Source organism: Schistocerca cancellata, chromosome 1, assembly GCF_023864275.1.
Source record: "Schistocerca cancellata isolate TAMUIC-IGC-003103 chromosome 1, iqSchCanc2.1, whole genome shotgun sequence".
Taxonomy (NCBI): domain Eukaryota; kingdom Metazoa; phylum Arthropoda; class Insecta; order Orthoptera; family Acrididae; genus Schistocerca; species Schistocerca cancellata.
Genome location: NC_064626.1, coordinates 1,111,108,073 through 1,111,132,345, shown reverse-complemented (window position 1 = coordinate 1,111,132,345; position 24,273 = coordinate 1,111,108,073). Strand labels below are relative to the sequence as shown.

The 24,273-nt window shown below is 40.4% G+C and overlaps 1 protein-coding gene across 1 annotated transcript in view; it reads right to left on the bottom strand.

Moving 5' to 3' along the window:
* The window catches only part of LOC126131610 (heat shock 70 kDa protein 12A-like), a 231,551-nt gene that overhangs the window by 89,914 nt on the left and 117,364 nt on the right, over positions 1-24,273 (bottom strand). The window contains exon 8 of the mRNA XM_049915174.1: positions 6,622-6,833. Coding sequence (XP_049771131.1) covers positions 6,622-6,833 — 212 coding nt within the window. The remainder of the gene's footprint in view (positions 1-6,621; positions 6,834-24,273) is intronic.

Sequence of the window (24,273 nt, the reverse complement as noted above, 5' to 3'; positions counted from 1 at the left end):
AAAATAACTGATGATGATCGAAGTAGAGAGGATATAAAATGTAGGCTGGCAATAGCAAGGAAAGCGTTTCTGAGGAAGAGAAATTTGTTAACATCGAGTATAGATTTAAGTGTCAGGAAGTCGTTTCTGAAAGTATTTGTATGGAGTGTAGCCATGTGTGGAAGTGAAACGTGGACTGTAAATAGTTTAGACAAGAAGAGAATAGAAGCTTTCAAAATGTGGTGCTACAGAAGAATGCTGAAGATTAGATGGGTAGATCACATAACTAATGAGGAGGTATTGAATAGAATTGGAGAGAAGAGAAATTTGTGGCACAACTTGACTAGAAGAAGGGATCGGTTGGTAGGGCATAATCTGAGGCATCAAGGGATCACCAATTTAGTAATGGAGGGCAGCATGGAGGGTAAAAATCGCAGAGGGAGACCAAGAGATGAATACATTAAGCAGATTCAGAAGGATGTATGTTGCAGTAGGTACTGGAAGATGAAGAACCTTGCACAGGATAGATAGAGTAGCATGGAGACCTGCATCAAAACAGTCTCTGGACTGAAGACCACAACAACAACAACATGAACATCTGCTCACTTTCAAAAAAGCAAATCCATACGGTCTTAACTATGCTCTTCATTTGAAAAGCTTTATTTTGGATGGCATGAAGAAGGGCTCTTTTGTGAAAATGGATACTTAGTTTGAGAGTCATAGTCACAAGCCCATCTGTCAACAGTTTTTAAAAAAATATGTGGAATCCCTTAAAACTATTGCTGAAGTTGCAGGATATGTACATGTATTTTACTTATGCAACTCATCAGTGTGGCAGAAACTTTGTCACAATTCTCTGAGCTCAGTCTTGTGACAAAATTTGCTGACATGTTTCATGTCTAAGAGATATGGCATCTAAAATCCCACAGGATCAGATTCCTCACGTCCCTCAATATTTTTCTGTGCGACAATCACCTCAAACATTCACTGTTATCAATAAATGTTTGGTCAAATTTTAAATTTCATCAATCACATCAGGCCATATTACTTTTCCTTGTTTCTAATGATTTTGTGACATCTGACAACATTCCACTGAGTGTTACAGCAAATCAATTTAAACACAGTCCCCGCTTTCCTAGGAAGTTATCACATATAAATTTGTTTGGGTCTATGACAACTGCTGAGAAATGCAAATTGAATATATATTAATATATTCATTACAGAGATACCCATCAAAAATTCCAATGGCAGTTACTACATCCACTACTGTAAATGATGAAGGGGTTTACTGTTAGAACTCTAAGAGCAGATACCCTATGTGATCAAAGGTATCTGGACACCCCCAAAAACATATGTTTTTCATATTAGGTGCATTGTGCTGCTACCTGCTGCCAGGTACTCGATATCAGCGACCTCAGTAGCCATTAGACATATTGAGAGAGCAGAATGGGGTGCTCCACAGAACTCATGGACTTCGAACATGGTCACTTGTTTCATATGTCTGTATGCAAGATTTCCACACTCCTAAACATCCTTAGGTCCATTGTTTCCAATGTGATGTTGAAGTGGAAATGTGAAGGGACACATACAGCACAGAAGCGTACAGGCCGACCTCGTCTGTTGACTGACAGAGACCGCCGACCAATGAAGTAGGTCATAATATGTAATAGTCAGACATCTATCCAGACCATCACACACAAATTCCAAACTGCATCAGGATCCACTGCAAGTACTATGACAGATAGGTGGGATGTGAGAAAACTTGGATTTCATGGTCGGGCAGCTGCTCATAAGCACCACATCATGCCAGTACATGCCAAACGGCACCTTGCTTGTTGTAAGGAGTGTAAATATTGGACGTTTGAACTGTGGAAACATGTTATGTGGAGTGACAAAACACGGTACACAATGTGGCGATCCGATGGCAGGGTGCAGGTATGGCGAATGCTCGGTGAACGTCATCTGCCAGCGTGTGTAGTGCCAACAGGAAAATTCGGAGACGGTGGTGTTATGGTTGGTCGTGTTTTTCATGCAGGGGGCTTGCAAAAAAAGGTTCAAATGGCTCTGAGCACTATGGGACTCAACTTCTGAGGTCATTAGTCCCCTAGAACTTAGAACTAGTTAAACCTAACTAACCTAAGGACATCACAAACATCCATGCCCGAGGCAGGATTCGAACCTGCGACCGTAGCGGTCTTGCGGTTCCAGACTGCAGCGCCTTTAACCGCACGGCCACTTCGGCCGGCCCAGGGGGCTTGCAACCATTGTTGTTTTGCATGGCACTTTCACAGCACATGCGTACATTTATGTTTTAAGCACCTTCTTGCTTCCCACTGTTGAAGAGCAATTCGGCGGTGCTGACTGCATCTCTCAACACAATCGAGCACCTGTTCATAATGCACAGCCTGTGGCAGAGTGGTTGTATGACAATAACATTCCTGGCCTGCACAGAGTCCTGACCTGAATCCTATATAACACCTTTGGGATGTTTTGGAGTGCCGGCTTCATGCCAGGCCTCACTGACTGACACCGATACCTCTCCTCAGTGCAGCACTCCATGAAGAATGGGGTGCCATTCCCCAAGAGACCTTCCACCACCTGATTGAATGTACTCCTGCAAGAGTGGAAGCTGTCATCAAGGCTAAGGGTGGGCCAACACTATACTGAATTCCAGCATTACCAATGGAGGGCGCCAAGAACTTGTAGTCATTTTCAACCAGGTGTCCAGATACTTTTGATCACATAGTGTGTACTCCAAGAAGAAGCAGGCAAAACATATTGCTTCCTTCCACACGTACATTGGCTGAATAACCTTGATGGGAATTAAAACTCGTAAGAAGGTTTACCAGTTCACACCCATTTGCTAATGTAACAAGTAAGTGGCAAATGACAGTGGCAGCAGAAGTGTCCTCCACAACATATCATTGGGCAGATAACTGGTATGTGTGGATGAATGGGAATTTAATAGTCTAATTGATCGATTTTAATAATAAAATAACGTTTGAGAAAAAAAGGTACTACATGAGGACTGATCAAGAAAAACTGGCTGATTTTTTCACAGATGTTTATTACTCATTTCAATGTTTACATGATCTTTTTCAAAGCACTACACCTTTTATAGTGCCTCTGCTAGTCCTTGAACACATTTTCTGTCAGGTCCTTGAGAATTGTCTCAGTTTTCTTGAGCATTGCTTCAGAGAGAAATGCATCCCCTCTATCAGCAAAGAGACACAAAATATACTCTTCGTTCATATCTACCCAACGAATTGCAGTGTATGGTACCTCGGCTGCAACTGTCATTTGTCTCTTATTTGTTACATTTGCCTTCAATAACGGAAATTAAAAAAAAGCACACAGTGCAAGATCAGGGATATAAGGCAGATGATATGGTACTCAGATAGAGTTGAACTGAACCAGGAGATGAATGACTTGATATGCAACGTGAGGCCATGCATTGTCATGATGAAGTCGCCACCCAGTATGAGACAGTTCTGGTCACTTCATTGCAATGTGATTCCTCAGTTAAACCAATACTGACATGCAGTATGCTGCTGTAACAGTAGTGTGAGGGAGAACTGCATGCTGGTATATCATTCCATGATAGTCAAAAAATGTGATCACCATCACTTTCCCTGCAGATGTAACAACTTTCCCTTTTTTTGGTGTTGGAGAACCTTGCAATTTCTACACTGTGCTGGCTCATTTTTCTTCAGGATCATAATAATGCAGCCATGACTCATCACTGGTGATAATCAATCCGAGAAATGCAACCCGTCTATCAGCAAAGAGAAGCAACACCTCATGGCTTGTCTCCATTCATACAGTCTTTTGTTTGGGAGTCAACAGATACAACACATTACAGGCACAAACATAAGTCATATGGATATGACCATGCATAATCATGAAGACACTGCCATATGAAATTCTCTACACTTCACTGAGGTTACATAATGTTATCTGTTGACCCTTGCAGACAATCACAGCAGCTGTCTTGATGTTGACTTCAGTCACATCAGAAGGAAAAATACTAGGCCCACCTTGATTAACACAGACAAGTCAGCCTTCTCTTAAGTCTTTGAACCAGCTAAACATTGTTGCATGCGGTATTGCATCTTCACCGTACACTTGCTGCAGCTTTTTGAAACTTTCACTGGAATACAGCATACTGCATTCTTTGGTACACAAAGTGCAAAGAGCATCTACAAAATACTGCCACCTATGGACATATACATAAAAAACAGTTGTTTTCAAATAGTCATGGTACAGATAGGAAACTATCATGGAAGCTACAGGAAAAGCTCAGTCTCAGTCTTTGTTGATCAGCCCTCATAATTATATGATGAGCAGTCTAATGATCAATACGTTATTAATTTATAAAAAAGAAGGTTACAGGTCTTATTCACTCAGACACACACACACACACACACACACACACACACACTGACCATTGTCTAACTTGCGGATACACACTGTGCTGCATTACTTTAAGTTATTTAACATTATAGGTAGATTTATTGTGTATGTTACACTCTAATTAGATACAATACAAACAATTGTCTAATTAAATGACTGCCTCATGAAACAGTAAGTAATACAATAAAGCTAATTAAGGCTGGGAAGATACTTAAAATGTTACTATATTCTCTCACTTTGTAATTTTCTTTCACAGTTCTCAGTTCTGTGTTCTGCATACATGTTATACCTATAGGAGAAAGGAGGGAACATAAACACTCATACAAAGAGAGACAAAAAAGTAGAACTAACAGAAACATAATACTGTTTCACTGCTGAAAGACGTTGCAAACAAATTTTTTGAAGAAACTTTCTGGCAGATTAAAACTGTGTGCTGGGCTGAGACTTGAAGTTGGGACCTTTGCCTTTCACAGGCAAGTGCTCTACCATCTGAGCTACTCAAGCATGACTCATGACCCCTCCTCACAGCTTTAATTCCACCAGTACCTCATCTCCTACCTTCCAAACTTCACAGAAGTTCTCCTGCAGACCTTGCAGAACTGGCTCTCCTGGAAGGAAGGACATTGCAGAGACATGACTTAGCCACAGCCTGAGGGATGTTTTCAGAATGAATTTTCACTCTGCAGTGGAGTGTGCACTGATATGAAACTTTCTGGCAGATTAAAACTGTGTGCCGGACCGAGACTCAAACTCGGAATCTTTGCCTTTTGCGGGCAAGTGCTCTACCATCTGAGTTACCCAAGCACAACTCACCACCTGCCCTCACAGCTCCTCGAAGGTACTGGCAGAATTAAAGCTATGAGGATGGGTCATAAGTCGAGCTTGGGTAGCTCAGCAGGTAGAGCACTTGCACATGAAAGGCAAAGGCCCTGAGTTCAAGTCTCAGTCTGGCACACAGTTTTAATCTGCCAGAAAGTTTCATATCAGCACACACTCCGCTGCAGAGTGACACATTCTGGATTTTTTTTGTTTTGATTCTCTTTACAGATGGAAGAGCATCCTGCATTATGTTATACCCCATTCTTCCTTTGCAGTGTCTCAGATACAAAACTGTACATTAATTCTGGCACAAAATATTAACCAGAAAGTGAGAAATAACAATTACATAATGCTATAAATAAAAACTGTAATAAGGCCAATTCTTAGGTTCAGGATGAATGGGAAATAAAATTGTGCTATAATGCCAAAGCATCCTTGGGTAAGTAGAAAATATGGGTTCAACACAGAGTACACTTTTCTGTCACCTGAACCATAGCATGCAATGAACAGAAAGCATAAAATATTACCCTACCTTGAACAATAAATAATATTTTCAACAAACAAGATAAAATTGTTAGTAAAATATTGTCTGTAATGTTACTGAGGAAAATAGCCCTTCATGCCCCGTATAGTGTCTATAGAACTAAGAGAAATTTATCAATGTTTAATGGACTAGTTTTAGTTCCCATGCTTTCTGACATCATCATAAAGAATTGAGTGAATTTAATTTCAAAGCAAGTGATTTTCCTCTGTCTTCAGTTACTATGCTCCTATTGACATGTCATTGCCTGCCTCCATAGCTGAGTGGTCAGTGCATCTGATTCTCCTGTGGAGGACCTGAGTTCAATTCTCAGTACTGCCAGGAATTTTTCCTTGTAAGAGGACTGGAACAGATTCCACTGAGCCTCATGATGTCAACTGTGGAGGTACTTGAAGAAGAAGTAGTGACTCCAAGGTCTGCAAAGCCTCCATACCACATGCAAATGACACGAATGGTGGTCAGTCAGTTGTAGTTGGCCTGTTTGTAGCCAGAATTGTGAAGCTTAATTTTTTCACTGATTAGGACAGTGAGTTTCATTTACATTATTGTTATCTGTTCACTAAGACTGAATGTCATTTCTCTTAATCCTTGGATTTTTTGTTTTATTTTTATGCATAGCATATGCTTTCTGTTTTCTGTGTGGTATGATGGACTTCATAGTATTCCTGTGGGAGCAACCTTAATTTTGCTTATGGTTAGTCATCTTCTTCTTTTCCTTTACTATCAAAGATAACTGTCTAAGAAGCTAATCTGTGTAGGGATAAAGTATAGTTCTATGGTCCAAGCACAAGATACACTTGTTATAGAAGGTACTGTGCTCTTTATGTAGCACAACATTTAACTGATTAATATTGAAAATCTGAACATACCTCTTTTCCTTTGTACTTCCTGTAATAATCAATAAAGGAGAAAGGTGGGAATATGTTAAATGGAGTTTCTCTGTAAGGGCTTGCCACACGCTTTCGCGCCTCAAAACTGACCATCAGTTCCACAAAAGCTGCTGGCCTTTTCAGTTTGAACTGTTCCATAAACTCCTCACCAAATACTTCATCCAACAAAGCTTCAAATGCACGATCAATTCCTGGAAGAGAATTTATTTTATGATCTGTACACAGAAACCGACACAACACTTGGGAAGAATATCAGCTATGATAGGTATTAGTAAATGTTTTCTGTTAGTTACACCTGTGATCAACAGCCACAGAATGAAATTTGCTAGAACATGTAACTAACTAATGCTTACATTTAACTTGCTAACAGTAGAACAGATTTCTTCAAATACAATGTTGTGTGACATGGCAACAGTTCATTGTATATTGTCCATATTTAGAGAAGAAAAATAAGTGAGTATTTTGAGAAGTAATTATTTCTGAGGATTTTCAGTTCTGATGAAATATTACCTTTGTGTCTGTTTAAGCTAAATTAGTTTCAGAGAATAAAGTTTTTCACCAAATTTGTGCACATAAAGGCAAAGAATCGATTTTGAAAACTGATCCATCATGTAGATTTTATCTGTCATACTGACCTACATGTATGATAACTGAATTATGTCCATTGTGGTAAAAAGCTACCATTCAGTTGTCTAAGCAGCACTATATTAAGATGCTTGACACATAATCCTGAAGAAGCAAGCTAATAGTTTAATTTAGCTACTGCTTGACAATGTCAGGCATATGTGATTAGCTACTGAGTTTTACGTTTTTTTGTAGATTGCTGGAGGAATTTTGGTGGATCCCACATAGACTCCCTATCTTATTTCACCTTCTGCCTCTCTTCCTTCTTGAAGGTAAGTTGAGCTTCTGTCAATGAGAACATTTGTATCGATGTCATGTTTAACTGGAATAAAATAAAAATGCTGTCTTGTATGAAGCAGAGAATGTCATTCAAGCAAAATCCTGTTTCATTAGTGGTGTTAATCTTCTAGAAATAACAGACACCTTTAACAGGTATTATGTAGCTGTACCAGATACATTGAGAAGACTCAATAAAATGGATGAAGTAAGTAGAAGTCCCCAAAAATTCTGCATATAAATCACACCATTCAGTCCAGTGTTGTAACCCTGTAGTGTGAATACTCATAATCAAACAGTGTGCAATGCGAGAGCCTCCACATTTACCTAGGGAGGTTGCCTTAAACCTGGACAGATGGCACAGCAAGTGCTGTGCCTTACGCACAACAGCCCAATATAAGGCTGGCATGCCAGGCTGTCAGTTTCACTTACACTTACTTGCTTATTGTATGCTCATATGCTCACCTACAAGACTGTCTATTGATGTGTTCTATGGTTATGAGATGTTTTAGTGTTCTATACTTCATTCAGTGTTATTGTGGATCTTTTCACATGGAAGGAGAGTAAACCTTGGTTGGTTACTTCTGATATTGTGTCTGTACAATGTTACAACATACTCAGTGACAAATGCAGAGTCTACTCCATGTGTTTTGTTTCTTTGATTTGATATACAGCCAACATGTCAGTGGAAGAAGGTCTTCAATCTCTTATTGAACAACAGTGAGCTCTCACCAACCAGTGGCAGGATCTCTCCATGGCACTAAACAATTTGGCAGCCTTGTTGATGCAGGAGGTTCCACCGCCATTGACACAACTCCCATAATTTTGTGTGATGATTCTGTGGAAGATTGGGATGCATATGAAAAATCTCTTCAGAAACATTTTCAAGCTTTTGGTGTCGCTGATCCCAAGCTGAGTAATGCTTTATTTTCGCCATGGATTTTTCCTCATGTTTATCACCTGTTGTGTCAGCTAACTCCTCTTCTGGAACCTGTCAGTCTCTCTTCTTATGAAATATGGCACCTGCTCTCTAATTATCACTGCAAACACACTCATGTTATTGCTACTTGCATTGAGCTCTACCATTGTCAAAAGTGGCTGCAACAATTTTACAGAGCTTGGGCAGTGGAACTTCATGGGCTTAGCCATTATTGTCAGTTTCATACTGTGGCCTGCTGGGACTCATCTGCTGATTCAATGGCTAATGGTGTCATAATACTCCTGGTTCCTGATAAGGAAGTTCATGAACATGTTTTACAATGTGAAAATCCCTCCCTCACAGGTGTTCTGAACACTGCACAGTCTTTTGAAGTATCTAGGGCAGCAGAAAATCAGACAGAAGCACGGTGTGAAGTAGTTGCTATTGTTTCGTCTCCTTCTCATCTAGCAGCAGTAAGTGTCACAACAGCAGCCGCATGGTCCTCTCCTGTTGTGCTCTTGTTGTTTTGTTCATCATAAGATGGCCACATACCAAAAGTGTTGGACAATGTGCAACCTTTATAAAAATAATAATAAAGGGACATATTGCACCTGTGTGCAACTCTGAACCTCTTTCACCAGACATGAACATGGATGTGAACAGTGTATCTCAAGTTATGGTAGCCCCAATCAAACTCTACATTGAAGTACACATGACGGACTAGATGTTAAAAATGCAAGTGGACTAACGCGCAAGTGGACAGGGATACAGAAGTGACTTTGTTAAATTCTCAACCCATGTGGATCCTGAATCGCTGGTGTGGCCCTGTTTCTGGTCAGTTGGTGTGTTACAATAAACAGCAAATGGGTATTTGGTCAATCTTGTCTTATATCATAGTGTTCAATTTACCCACCACAGCTGAATGGATAAACCACTGGACTAAGTGTCAGATCCATTGCATGATTATTATGCTCTCCACCACTGCATCTCAGTTCTCGATAGTGTGTTAGTGTTGGCTGCTGAAGAGTTAGTACCAAGGGCAGTGATCCCATCTGCATTGCTGCAGGACATTATGTGCCTTCTCCACTTGGGCCACTGGGGTGTTTCTTGTACAAAATTGCTGGCCCATCACCACATGTTTTGGAGAGTACTGACAATGAGATCACATGCATTGTGACAGTCTGCCTGCAGTGCACCACTTATAAAGTGGCACCACAGCCCACTCTTTCCCTGTGGCCTGCAACCCAGCAGCCCTAAGAGCATATTCAGACTGATTTTGTAGGTCCATTCCTTAACTCCTTTTGGTTTGTAGTAGTTGATGCTTTCTCAAAATGTCCTTATGTGGTTCATTGCCATCCACATCCATGGTGGTCACAGCCCTCTCAAAGACATTTCTCTAGAGGAATTGCTGCATACATTTATGACAGGCAATGGCCCACAGTTTGTGTCTCAAGATTTTGAAGATTTTTGAACAAAGAATGACATTTGGCATGTTACAGCTCCTCCCTTCCATCCCCAGTCTAATGGGGAGCAAAGAGGCTGGTCCATAGATTCAAAAGCCATAGTTAAAAAAATATATCACTCAATCTTCTACTGAGGAAGCCCATGATAGGTTCTTGAGTTCATACAAGTTCTCACCATTTGGTGACTATAGCTCGGCAGAGCTGCTTCACAGCCACCAATCTTGTACACTGCTTCATCTGCCCCAGCCAATGCCTGGTCACTAGCCAGTACCCTCCTTGCCACAATTCCATCCAGGCTCTGCCATCTGGGGCCATGGGTTTGGACGGCACCCTAAATGGATACCAGTGGCCATCCATGGCTGATGAAGGTGCTGCCTCTGTGTCATGCACACCTCTGATGACTTGCTGTCATGACATTATGACCAGCTTCTTCCACATGTGACACACCGGAGAGCCCTCTGCCCTGGCAGTCACCTCCACAATTTGCACTGGCCCCTACGGCATCGCCACATCTCTGCCAGTTCTAGCACCATCTTCACTCTGGGAGATGCCACTGCCATGCAGAGTAGTCAGCTCTGGGCTGCCTCCATCTCCACAGCCGTCACTGCAGCCACTGCTGTCTTCTTTGCTGCCTTCATCACCAAGAGCCTGCCCAGATGTGGACATGGTTACAGCACAAACACCAGTGCTCCCTTATGGCCTCTCACAGGGGAGTGGATGCTACATCTGTCCATTGCTGCACCATTTCAGACCATATTCTCCTGTGACAACATGACACCTGCTCCAGTAGTCATCACCTGCTGATGAAGACATGGACATCTCCACAGTGAAAACTTTTTCCCAAGGGAGAAGGAGAGGTGTAATCCTATAGTGTGAGTGTGCATAATCAAATGGCACATTATACAAATGCCTCCATGGTCAGCCTAGAGAGGTGATATCACAACAGGGACAGCCCCATATAATCCGAGCGCCCTGATCCCTCAGTTAGCCCCATATAATCCGAGCACCCTGATCCCTCAGTTGTACACTTATATTTCCTTGCTTATTGTACACCTACCTAAGAGACTATATATTGACATGTTCTATAGTTATGAGACTTTTTACTATTCTGTACCTCAATTAGTATTGCTGTGGATATTTTCATGGGGAAACAAAATAAAACTCAGTTGGATTACTTCTGATATTGTCTCTGTGCAATGTTACAATGCCCAGCAACTGTTAGAAGTTTCAAACCTAATAAAGCAACTAAAAATCAAACATTTATGTGGCTTGGCTAGTGTAACATCACTTATCATAAAGGACTTGTACTCTAACCCTTAAAAAATGTGCTGAATGCTGCAACACAGGAAGGTATTATTTCCATATTCACTACAAGGAAGTAAAGCCAGTATTTAAGATAGGAAACAGAGGTGAATTAGGAAACTACAGGCCAATATCTTTGAAGTTAACTTTTGTAAAAATCTATGGAATGATTGTAAATAATAGTACTGTAAGTTTTTTAACTAAATTAGAAGTCTTACACTTGTCACAACATTGCTGCAGAGAAGGTCAATGACAACAGCATCAACAGATTTAGCTGAATTTATACTTAATTCACTTCACAAGCAAAAGTTGACTTGTGGGATCTTCAAGGACTGTGTAATGCATTTGACTGCTCAAATCATTCATAGCCAATGGAGAAACTGCATCAGTATGGGATTTGCGGGAAATGCTACAACAAAATTAAATCATACATTACGAATAGGAAATCAGACATACAAGTGGGGGAAATATGATCAATTATACACTCCTGGAAATTGAAATAAGAACAACGTGAACTCATTGTCCCAGGAAGGGCAAACTTTATTGACACATTCCTGGGGTCAGATACATCACATGATCACACTGACAGAACCACTGGCACATAGACACAGGCAACAGAGCATGCACAATGTCGGCACTAGTACAGTGTATATCCACCTTTCGCAGCAATGCAGGTTGCTATTCTCCCATGGAGACGATCGTAGAGATGCTGGATGTAGTCCTGTGGAACGGCTTGCCATGCCATTTCCACCTGGTGCCTCAGTTGGACCAGCGTTCGTGCTGGACGTGCAGACCGCATGAGACGACGCTTCATCCAGTCCCAAACATGCTCAATGGGGGACAGATCCGGAGATCTTGCTGGCCAGGGTAGTTGACTTACACCTTCTAGAGCACGTTGGGTGGCACGGGATACATGCGGACGTGCATTGTCCTGTTGGAACAGCAAGTTCCCTTGCCGGTCTAGGAATGGTAGAACGATGGGTTCGATGACGGTTTGGATGTACCGTGCACTATTCAGTGTCCCCTCGACGATCACCAGTGGTGTACGGCCAGTGTAGGAGATCGGTCCCCACACCATGATGCCGGGAGTTGGCCCTGTGTGCCTCGGTCGTATGCAGTCCTGATTGTGGCGCTCACCTGCACGGCGCCAAACACGCATACGACCATCATTGGCACCAAGGCAGAAGCGACTCTCATCGCTGAAGACGACACGTCTCCATTCGTCCCTCCATTCACGCCTGTCGCGACACCACTGGAGGCGGGCTGCACGATGTTGGGGCGTGAGCGGAAGACGGCCTAACGGTGTGCGGGACCGTAGCCCAGCTTCATGGAGACGGTTGCAAATGGTCCTCGCCGATACCCCAGGAGCAACAGTGTCCCTAATTTTCTGGGAAATGGTGGTGCGGTCCCCTACGGCACTGCGTTGGATCCTACGGTCTTGGCGTACATCCGTGCATCGCTGTGGTCAGGTCCCAGGTCGACGGGCACGTGCACCTTCCGCCGACCACTGGCGACAACATCGATGTACTGTGGAGACCTCACGCCCCACGTGTTGATCAATTCGGCGGTACGTCCACCCGGCCTCCCGCATGCCCACTATACGCCCTCGCTCAAAGTCCGTCAACTGCACATACGGTTCACGTCCACGCTGTCGCGGCATGCTACCAGTGTTAAAGACTGCGATGGAGCTCCGTATGCCACGGCAAACTGGCTGACACTGACGGCGGCAGTGCACAAATGCTGCGCAGCTAGTGCCATTCGACGGCCAACACCGCGGTTCCTGGTGTGTCCGCTGTGCCGTGCGTGTGATCATTGCTTGTACAGCCCTCTCGCAGTGTCCGGAGCAAGTATGGTGGGTCTGACACACCGGTGTCAATGTGTTCTTTTTTCCATTTCCAGGAGTGTAGATCTGAGTTGCAAACTGTCAGATGTGGTGTGCCACAAGATTCCATTCTCTGAGCAATACTAGTTAATCACTATGTAAATAATTTCCCAGGCTATACAAATCAGAAACTTACAGTTTATGCTGATGACAACAATTATCTGTACAGCTGAGATGAAGAAGCAGCTCAAAAGGAAGAACTTATGAATATTGAAAATGCAAATAAATATCTAAAATACAACACTCTTTTTGTAAATTATTTTAAAACAAAGTATGTAGCATCTACAACCAAATAGAGTGTAATGTATAATTCAAATATTAAAATAAATAATGAGGCAATTAAAGAAATAAGCAGCACAAAAATTTTATGAACTATCACAGATAAGCATTTGACATGGAGGGAGCCCATAATTGTACAGTATTCAAATATAAATATGCAGATTTTTCCTCATGCACAAAACAGCAAAAATTATGGATGATAATGTTCTCATGACAAGATACTATGGATTAGTGTTCCCACAGCTGGCCTCATCAATTCCTGTATGAGAAAGTGCACAAGCTGGCTACTTAAAAAGAATACTGGGAATTCAGAAAAGAGCAGTGAAGTGTATAGCAAAAATACCATCTAGACAGCCAAGTAGGCAAGTGTTTACACACCTCAATGTTATGAGAGAGTATTCACTGTATTTTGTTGTTGTGGTCTTCAGTCCAGACTGGTTTGATGCAGCTCTCTGAATAACTACTGCAACCTAGATCCTTCTGAACCTGCTTAGCATATTCATCTCTTGCTCTCCATCTAAAATTTTTTCTCTCCACACTTCCCTCCAGTACTAGATTCGTGAGCCCTGGATGCCTCGGAATGTGTTGTATCAACCAATCCTTTCTTCTAGTCAAGTTGTGCCACAAATTCCTCTTCTCTCCAATTCTGTTCAGTACCTCCTCATTAGTTACATGATCTACTCAGCTAATCTTCAGCATACTTCTGTAGCACCACATTTTGAAAGCTTCCATTCTCTTCTTGTCTAAACTGTTTATAGTCCATGTTTCACTTCCATACATGGTTACACTCCATACAAATACTTTGAGGAAAGTGTTTTCCCTAAATTGCCCCAGGCAAATGCCGGGATGGATCCTTTGAAAGGGCACAGCCGACTTCCTTCCCCATCCTTCCCTAATCCGATGAGACTGATGACCTCACTGTCTGGTCTCCTCCTCCAAACAAGACCCCCCCCCCCCCCCAACTTTCAGAAAAGACTTCCTGACACTTAAATCTACATTTGATGTTAACAAATTTCTTTTCTTCAGAAACACTTTCCTTGCCATATTCAGTCTACATTTTATATCCTCTCTACTTCAACCATCATCAGTTATTTTGCTCCCAAAATACCAAAACTCATTTACTAGTTTTAAGTGTCTCATTTACTAATCTAATTCCCCCAGCATCATATGATTTAATTTGACTACATTCCATTATCCTTGTTTTGCTTATATTCTCCTTTCAAGACACTGTCCATTCCTTTCAACTGCTCTTCCAGGTCCTTTGCTGTCTCTGACAGAATTACAATATCATCAGAAAACCTCAAAATTTTAATTTCTTCTCCATGGCTTTTAATTCCTGCTCCAAATATTTCTATCATTTTCTTTACTGTTTGCTCATTATACAGATTGAATAACATCAGAGATAGGCTACAACCCTTTCTCACTCCCTTCCAAACCACTGCTTCCCTTTCATGCCCTTTGACTCTTATAACTGCCATCTGGTTTCTGTACCAATTCTAAATAACCTTTTGTCCCCTGTATTTGACACTGCTACCTTCAGAATTTGAAAGAGAATATTCAAGTCAACATTGTTAAATGCTTTCTTTAAGTCTACAAATGCTAGAAACATAGGTTTGCCTTTGCTTAATCTATCTTCTTAGAAAAGTCGTAGGATCAGTATTGCCTTGATTGTTCCAATATTTCTACAGAGTCTAAACTGATCTTCCATAAGGTCAGCTTCTGCCAGTTTTTCCATTCATCTCTAAAGAATTTGTGTTAGTATTTTGCAACTGTGATTCATTAAACTGATAATTTGGTAATTTTCACATCTGTCAGCACCTGCTTTCATTGGGTTTGGAATTATATTCTTCTTGATGCCTGAGGGGATTTTGCCGGTCTCATACATCTTACTCATCAGATTGAAAAGTTTTGTCATGACTGGCTCTCCCAAGGCTATCAGTAGTTCTAATGGAATGTTGTCTACTCCCGGGGCCTTTTTTCTAGCTAGGTCTCTCAGTGCTCTGTCAAAGTCATCACATGTTATCATATCTCCCATTTCATCTTCATCTACCTTCTCTTCCATTTCCATAATATTGCTCTCCAGTACATCGCCATAGACTCTCTATATACTCCTTCCACCTTTCTGCTTTTCCGTCTTTGCTTAGGTCTGTTTTTCCATCTGAACTTTTGGCATTTGTACAGGTGGATCTCTTTTCTCCAAAGTCCTCTTTAATTTTCCAATAGTCAGCGTCTATCTTACCAGTAGTGATACATGCTTCTACATCCTTACATTTGTCCTCTGGCCATCCCTGCTTAGCCATTTTGCACTTCCTGTTGATCTCATTTTTGAGATGTTTGTGTTCCTTTTCACCTGCTTCATTTACTGTGTTTTTATACTTTCTCCTTTCATCATTTAAATTCAATATCTCTTCTGTTACTCAAGGATTTCTACTAGCACTCGTCTTGTTACCTACTTGATCCTCTGCTGCCTTCACTATTTCATCTCTCAAAGCTACCCATTCTTCTACTGAATTTCTTTCCTCTGTTCTTGTCAGTTGTTTCCTAATACTCTCTCTGAAACTCTCTAAAACCTCTGGTTCTTTCAGTTTATCCAGGTATCATCTCCTTAAATTCCTACCTTTTTGCAATTTATTCAGTTTTAATCTACAGTTCATAACCAATAAATTGTGTCCAGAGTCCACATCTGCCCCTGAAAATGTCTTACAGTTTAAAAGCTGGTTCCTGAATATATGTCTTACCATTATATGATCTGTCTGAAACCTTCCAGTGTCTCCATGCCACTTCCAAGAATACAACCTTCTTCATGATTCTTAAACCAAGTGTTAACTATGATTAAGTTATGCTCTCTGCAGAATTCCACCAGGGAGACTCCCCTTTCATTTTTTATCCCCATTCCATATTCATCTACTAATTTTCCTTTTCTCCCTTTTCGTAGTGTCGAATTCCAGTCCCCCATAGCTATTTAATTTTCATCTCCCTTCACTCTCTGAATCATTTCTTTTATCGCATCATACACTTCTTCAATCTCTTCATCATCTGCAGAGCTAGTTGGCATATAAACTTGTACTAGTGTGGTAGGTATGGGCTTCATGTCTATCTTGGCTACAATAATGCATTCACTGCGCTGTTTGTAGTAGCTTATCCACATTTCTATTTCTTTATTCATTATTAAACCCATCCTGTGTTACAGTTACTTGATTTTGTATTTATAAGCCTGTATTCACCTGACCAGAAGTCCTGTTCCTCCTGTCACCAAACTTCACTAATTCCCACTATATCTAGCTTTAACCTATCCATTTCCCTTTTAAAATTTTCTAACCTACCTGCCTCATTAAGGGATCTAACATTGCAAGCTCTGATCCATAGAACACCCTTTTTGTTTCTCCTGTTAACTATGTACTTATGAGTAGTCCATGCCCAGAGATCCAAATGGGGGACTATTTTATCTCTGGAATGTTTTACCCAAGAGAATGCCATCATAATTTAACCATACAGTAAAGCTGCATGTCCTCGGGAAAAATTATGACTGTAGTTTCCCCTTGCTTTTAGCCATTCACAGTACCAGCACTGTAAGGCCATTTTGTTTGATGTTATAAGGCCAGATTCAATCATCCAGCCTGGTGGCCCTGCAACTAATAATAAGTCTGATGGTGCTCTTCAGGAATCACGCATTTGTCTGGCCTCTCAACAGATACCCCTTCGTTGTGGTTGCACCTATGATATGGCTATCTATATCACTCAGGCACGCAAGCCTCCCCACCAACAGCAAGGTCCATGGTTCATGGAGTGGATTCACTGTATATGTATCAGATTACCATGACAGTGAGAGTGAGTGATTAATAACTCCTAAATAAAGAAATGCATAACCACGAAACAAGAGGAAAGGAAAACTGTTACATGAGACACCAAAATCTCAGACTGACTATGAGTGCTCCAGATGGAACAGGCCAATTTTTTAACAAGTTACCAAACTGAATTATAGAAGCAAAGAAATTAAAATTTTTTAAAATGGACAGTATGAGTGAGCATTAAAAATTAAAACATTGAAGTTATATAGTTACAGAAAATATGCGATAACCTTTTATGTTCCTATGAAGTGTAATCATGTTTTCTTTATTGCACATTTATTGTGTATACATTGTATTTATGTTTGATTTAATGTAAAATGGTAATGCAGTTACAATGCAGGGGTTACATCTCTCTTGTTCTGTCTGCCTATAAAATGTCCATCCTGTGCCCTCAGCTGAAAATTTATAGCTAAATTTCATGGGCAAAGAATAATAAATAAATTAATTAATTAGTTAATGGGAGATAACTGTAGTGTTTATGATGTGTCTTCTGAGGGGAGAGAGAGTTGGAAAGCTTTGTAACAGTTTAAAATGACACTTGGAACTATGCAGCGTGTTTTTTTAAGTAAGGTCCGTTTTGTTGAAGACACTGGTAGTTCACACGCATACCACCACAAGCATATGTGTCATGTACCAGCATGTCTCAGAAACAACTGTGCTCAGTTTCAGCTCTGTAGCTCACCTGTACAGTTCTGTTCTGTGGTTTCAAAATGTTTAAGACTGTCAACTCTCCCGCTGTGTGTGAGCTTCACTCAGTGATACGGTTTTTGTCAGCAAGGAACCTGTCTGTTGCAGAAATCATCAACAGATTTGAAAAGGGTATGGTGATATTGTTATGAGTGAAAGCAAAGTGCGTAAGTGGGTATGAGAATTCAAAATTATGAGGACCACTCTGGACACCCTTCTTTGATTAGAGATGATTTGGTGGCTTCAATTGAAGTGAGGATTCATGAAAACAGGCACTTCACAAGAACAGGTCTCTCAAATGAATTTCCTGATGTGTTGAGATCAATGCTTTACAATATTGTTTCTGAACACCAAAAATTTAGGAAACTGTGCTCCTGGTGGGTTCCGAAATGCCTAACAGAGGACCACAAAAACCAAAGATTTGAGTGTGCAATGAAGTTCTTGACTCGTTATCATGAAGAAGGTGATGGCTTCATGAGTCAGATCATAACTGGAGATAAAACGTTGGTTTAACATATCACACCCAAACTAAAGCAACAGAGCATGGAATGGAGAAACACACACTCGCGCGGTGAAGGCCAAACAGACTCTGTCCCAGTGCAAAATCATGGCATCGGTGTTTTGGGATAGGCATGGTGTTTTGTTGATTGACTTCATGCAACGAGGAACCAGTATCAATGCTGAAGCAGACTGCCAAACCCTGACAAAGGTACGCAGAGCAATTCAAAACAAAAGACGCGGCATGCTGACAAAGGGAATTATCCTTCTCTATGACAATGCAAGATCTCACACTGCAGGTCAGATCTTCAATTTATCGGACAGTATTGGCTGGGAAGTTTTAGAGCACCCAAGCTACAGTCCTGATATTGTGTCAAGTGATTACCATCTGTTCCTCCACCTCAAACAACACCTCAGTGACAACCGTTACAATGATGATAATGGCGTGAAAACGGTTGTGAACTCTTGGTTATTGGAGCAGGCAGCAAGTTTTTATGAAGAGGGTATTTTTAAAATTGGTTGAGAGGTATGATATGTGTTTGAACAAACTTGGCAACTATGTCGCAAAATAGAGTGAAGTATATACTTTCTGAAAATAAATTTACTTTTTTGAAATAACCTTTTGTTGTGTACTTATGTTCAAACCTTACTTAAAAAACACACCTTGTAGTTATGTCATACATAAGTATTGAAACAGATCACCATTCATATCTGAATACAAATATTAGGAAATATTTTTATTTGGGGGCATGTAGATCAGTAACATCTTCTTTGTCAGGAACATTGGCTGTTTATATTGCCAGGACCTCAGCTGGACTTATGAAACAGTACTCCTGACTTTAAACCATCACAGTGAGCAAATATCTGATGTTGCTCAAATAAACTAAACAAAAGATAACTTAATACTGCTACAAAAGAAAGTACTGACAGACACAGCAACACACAAAAGTGTGATGTGGATGAGTAAAAAATTTTAAAGTGTGAGGAAAACTTGAGATAGAAAAAATTCTACATGGAAAAATATAATACAGGATGTTTATCTAGAACATTTTCCCAATTAATTTCTCAGAATATGGCATAAGCATAGAAAGTAAAGTGAATGGAAACAAAAGAAGTTCTCAATGCGCTGTTACTCCTGTCACAAGGTGATGGCTAATGTTACTTCATTTGAAAAGTCATGAACTACCTACATACTTCACCTTCCTATACAAACAAAACCTACACTTCCATACATGCATCATGTGCAGGGACTGTAAAGACAGTATAATATGAAAAATTAGTGTGATGGGACTATGTAGCCAGCACAGTGCAAGCACAGACAATTGCTGCTAGAAATCCAGATTCTTTTTCCTATTTTGATGTCACCATCAAAAAATGTGACAAAATGATTCTTGAGTGTACAGCCAGATCTTGGTATCCAACCAGCCAACACCAAGACCTGGATGGACATAAATAAATTAATTTGTCATCAGTTGTGCCAAGAGAAACTTAAGCCACATCAGTAAATGTATACCGCCTGACAAAAAAACTGAAGTGCGTAGAAAGGGAGGAGGAAACAAAATAAAACCTCATAGGTTGAGAGAGTATGTGACATTAATTCAGTGATAACAAAATTGGCCTGTATTCATGCAATGCTTCAGTTGGAAAGGGTGTTATAATCCCATTGTATCCTCTCCTGATGCAAGCGAGCCCCCAACTATTTTAACTAGTTCCTCATCCTAGATATCAACAATGAAACAGAGGTAGTATCACACATGTTCTATCAAAGACAGATTTAGAGATATTGCTGGCCACAGGAGTACCATAACATCACACAGACACTTTACGGAGGCACAGTGCCAGGAGCAGTTAAGCATTGTCTTGTTGAAAAATGGTCCCACAATACTGTTGCATCACAGGCAACACATAAGATCACAAGATGTCTGTGATGTCCTGTTGTGCCATCAGAGTTCCCTCAGTCATTACCAATTATGATATGAAGTCATACCCAGTGGTTCCCCACACCATGACACCAAGGGTAACACCACTCTCTCCAAAACAATGGAAAAATGGGACCTCTCCACAGGTCACTGCTACTCACTGACATTGATCATCCAGGATAGTGCAGAACCATGATTCATCACTGAACATAATGTGATGCCACTCATCAGCAGTCCATCCTTCCCACTTATGGCACCAGTCCAAAAACTATCATTTGCATTGTGATGTTAATGGTAGCCTACATATGGGATGGTACCTCCCTAGTCCAGTAGCTGTTAGGATCCAACCCATGATGCAAGATGACACAGAACATTGTAGAGAGTCCACTATTTGTTGTCATATAGAAGGCATAGATGTGAAGGAGCTATGATATGCTTGATGCATAATATGGCGACCCTCCCCCTTGTGGTGGCCAGATGTGGTCAAGTGGAACCCTAGGAAGTATGCCTGCCCTCAGGTTCCCATGCAGTCCTAACATCAGACCACTGTCACATTTGCAAGAGCCACAAATCTAGATATTACATGACTTGATCAGCCAGCTAAATTGAGACCTGTAATGAGGTCCCTTTCAAACTCTTCCAGTTTCTGACAATGCCGTCTCACATTTTTCTTAAGATTTGTATTGCAATATGAATGGTGATCCATTTCCACTCTTATATCCTTCATTTTTCTCCTTTTGTTCCTTCCCACTCTTCTTCTCTTCATGCTCCAGAATTACCTAGGTGCAATTAGCCCCACACATCATTTTTAACTGTTACAAAGCAAGTATTTCATTAGGACATTATGGAACAGTTCAAATTGAAAAGGTCAGCAGCTTTTATGGATGATGAGTTTTTCAGCAGCTCCATGTTTTCCACATTATTTGATCATTCAATATCTGATGCTCTGCATGCTCCATATGTACCCCGTCAGGGCTGGTAACAACACTAAACTCAAGCAATACTAATGCACTCTGTTGGCTGTTCCACTTGTCACAGAGAATTGCAACTTTAATCATTTACATACCCATTGATGTTATGCACGTGTACGAAGTTATATTGACATCCAGCGATGTCTTCTGGGTGCTTTATTGTTTTTATCAGGCAGTGAATTTGAACTGAATGTTGTATCAGATTAGTTTATGGCTTCTTTATGTTTTTGTACATAAAATTACAATTTAAAATACATTTTACTTGTAAGGAAAATCAAGAGAACTTTTTTGATTTCCTGTCAGAGGGGTCACAGTTTGTTGTAATTCACAGAAAGTCACTGACTAAAGCAAAAGTGATGTCTGGAACTCCCCATGGTAGTGTTACAGGCCCTCTGCTGTTCCTTATCTACATAAACGTTTTAGGAGACAATCTGAGCAGCTGTCTTAGGTTGTTTGCTGATGATGTTGTCATTTATTGTCTAGTGAAGTCATCAGAAATCAAAACCAATTGCAAAATGGTTTAGAAAAGATGTCAGTGTGGTGCAAAAATTGGAAACTGACTCTAAATAATGAAAAATATGGTCAGCTACATGAATATTATAAGGAATCCACTAAACTTTGGTAACATGAGAAAGCAGTCAAATCTAAAGGTCATAAATTCAACAAAATACCTAGGAATTACAATTATGAACAACTTAAAAGTGGAAAGAATACATAGATAATGTTTTGGGGAGAGCAAACCAAATACTTCAATTTATTGGCAGAACACTTAGAAGATGCAACAGACCTACTAAAGAGACTACCTATGCTGTGCCTATCTGTCCTCTTTTGGAGTACTGCTGCATGGTGTGGGATCTTTACTAGATAGGATTAACAGAGTACACCAAGTAAGCTGGCCGCTGTGGCCAAGTGGTTCTAGGCACTTCAGTCCAGAACTGCCATGCTGCTAATGTCCAGGTTAGAATCCTACCTCGGGCATGGATGTTTGTGATGTCCTTAGGTTAATTAGGTTTAAGTAGTTCTAAGTCTAGGGGACTGATGACCTCGGATGTCAAGTCCCATGGTGTTTTTCAGTGCAGTGGAATCTTCTTATAAGATTTCAATCACCAATTTTCTCCTCTGAATGTGAAAATATTTTCTTGACACTAGCCAACATAGGAAGAAATGATCATCATAATAAATTAAGGGAAATAAGAGCTCTCATGGATAGATATAGGTGTTAATTTTTTCCATGTGCTGTTCAAGATTGGAATAATAGAGAATTATTATGAAGGTGGTTCAATGAACACTCGTGCCAGGCACTTAAGTGTGATTTGCAGAGTATCTCCGTAGATGAAAATGTAGAGGTTTTGTATGAAACTAACACTTTTATATGGACTGGCAATCTACATACAACAAAATCATCACCAAAAATATTTTCAAAATCATCATTGAAAAAGCACATGATGACTCTTAGGAGACAAAAATTGTGGATTATTAATGATGTTTTGATATGAGATCCATCAGTTGAAATGAAAATACAGTATACTCCCCATTATTCAGTACAATATGAGGGAGAAGATGCATGAATAACTGAAAAACATGACTAATAGAGATATTTTCAAACATGTATTTTTGGTTTGAAAGTTTATAAAAGTTCTGTGCATAGATACTGCAGGCTTGTTTATTTCTTAAAATAGTCTATGATGTTGGTCTGCTTCTGAGAAGAGTTGACATTTTGTGGCATGGCAGTTCAAATTTTCCTTCCAGCAATAATATTGTACTGAGGCCCCATTTGGCCCATATAATCTAGAAGAGTATCAACATATTGCAATGTCACTCTCTTCATTTCCACTTTCACATTCATTGTTCTCTTCTTTGTTTTGTTGTGAAGCAGCAGTCACAATTTCGGTGTTACTCATATAATGGAAGCTGCATTCACATGTGTTGCTTCCACCCCTAATTGAAGTTTTCTTTGTTAATATATTCAAAACTATTTAAACTCATTTCCAGATTCATTATTGGTGCAACTGTTATTTATTCATAATTTAAACCTTGAAAATCACTTTCTCCTAAATCTGGAAGAATTATCATCCACGATCAAACTAATATATGTAGCCTGACTTCCTGCCAGGCATCAGAAGTCTTGCCTCTAGAACTGTCAACTTCTTCCAGAATGCCACCAAATCATCCTCATCAACTAACATTCTCAGTAGACCAATGTGGTAGTGCCATTTTACTGATGCAATTACACCTTTGTCCATTGGCTGTATAATGGCAGTCATGTTAGGAGGTAAAAACTTAGTTACAATGAGACCATCATCTGCATCACCAGACATCTGTGGCAATCCTTTCTCATCTGGATATTGCTGAACTTGCGGTACAAAATGTGTGTGGAACTGGTTTTTGAAAATTTCTCTGTCCATCTAGGCTTTTTTTTTTTAATTCTAATAATGCACTGGAGGATCCTTAGTTGTTATATACTTACATGATCAGGTATTTTCTCCAATCACTAACAGTTTCACCATTGCAAAAGTGCAGCATCTAATTCATCAAAAATGTAATGCATTCTTTAGACGACTTATATCCAGGAGCACAGACTTCACTCTTAAAAGCCAGGCTTCTGGTTGGTAGACATTTCCAATACAGACCACTTTATTTTGCATTATAAATTTGTTCTGGTGTGAAATTCTCTTCATCCACAAATGTCTGGAGCTCTTCCCAGAAGGAATCAGCTGCCGCAATATTTGCACTAAGCCACTCTCCTTGCACAGTAAGTTAGTGAATTCCGTGATGTTGTTTTAATCTGGTTAGCCATCCAGATGTGCATTAAATTCTCCCTCTAACCATATAGCTTTATGAGAAAAATGTAGCTGTTTTGGCACACACTGCACCTAAAACAATGATGCCGTCTCATTTTTGGCTAAACCATTGCAAAAGTGCAGCATCTAATTCATCAAATGCAGCTCTCTTCATGCTTTCAT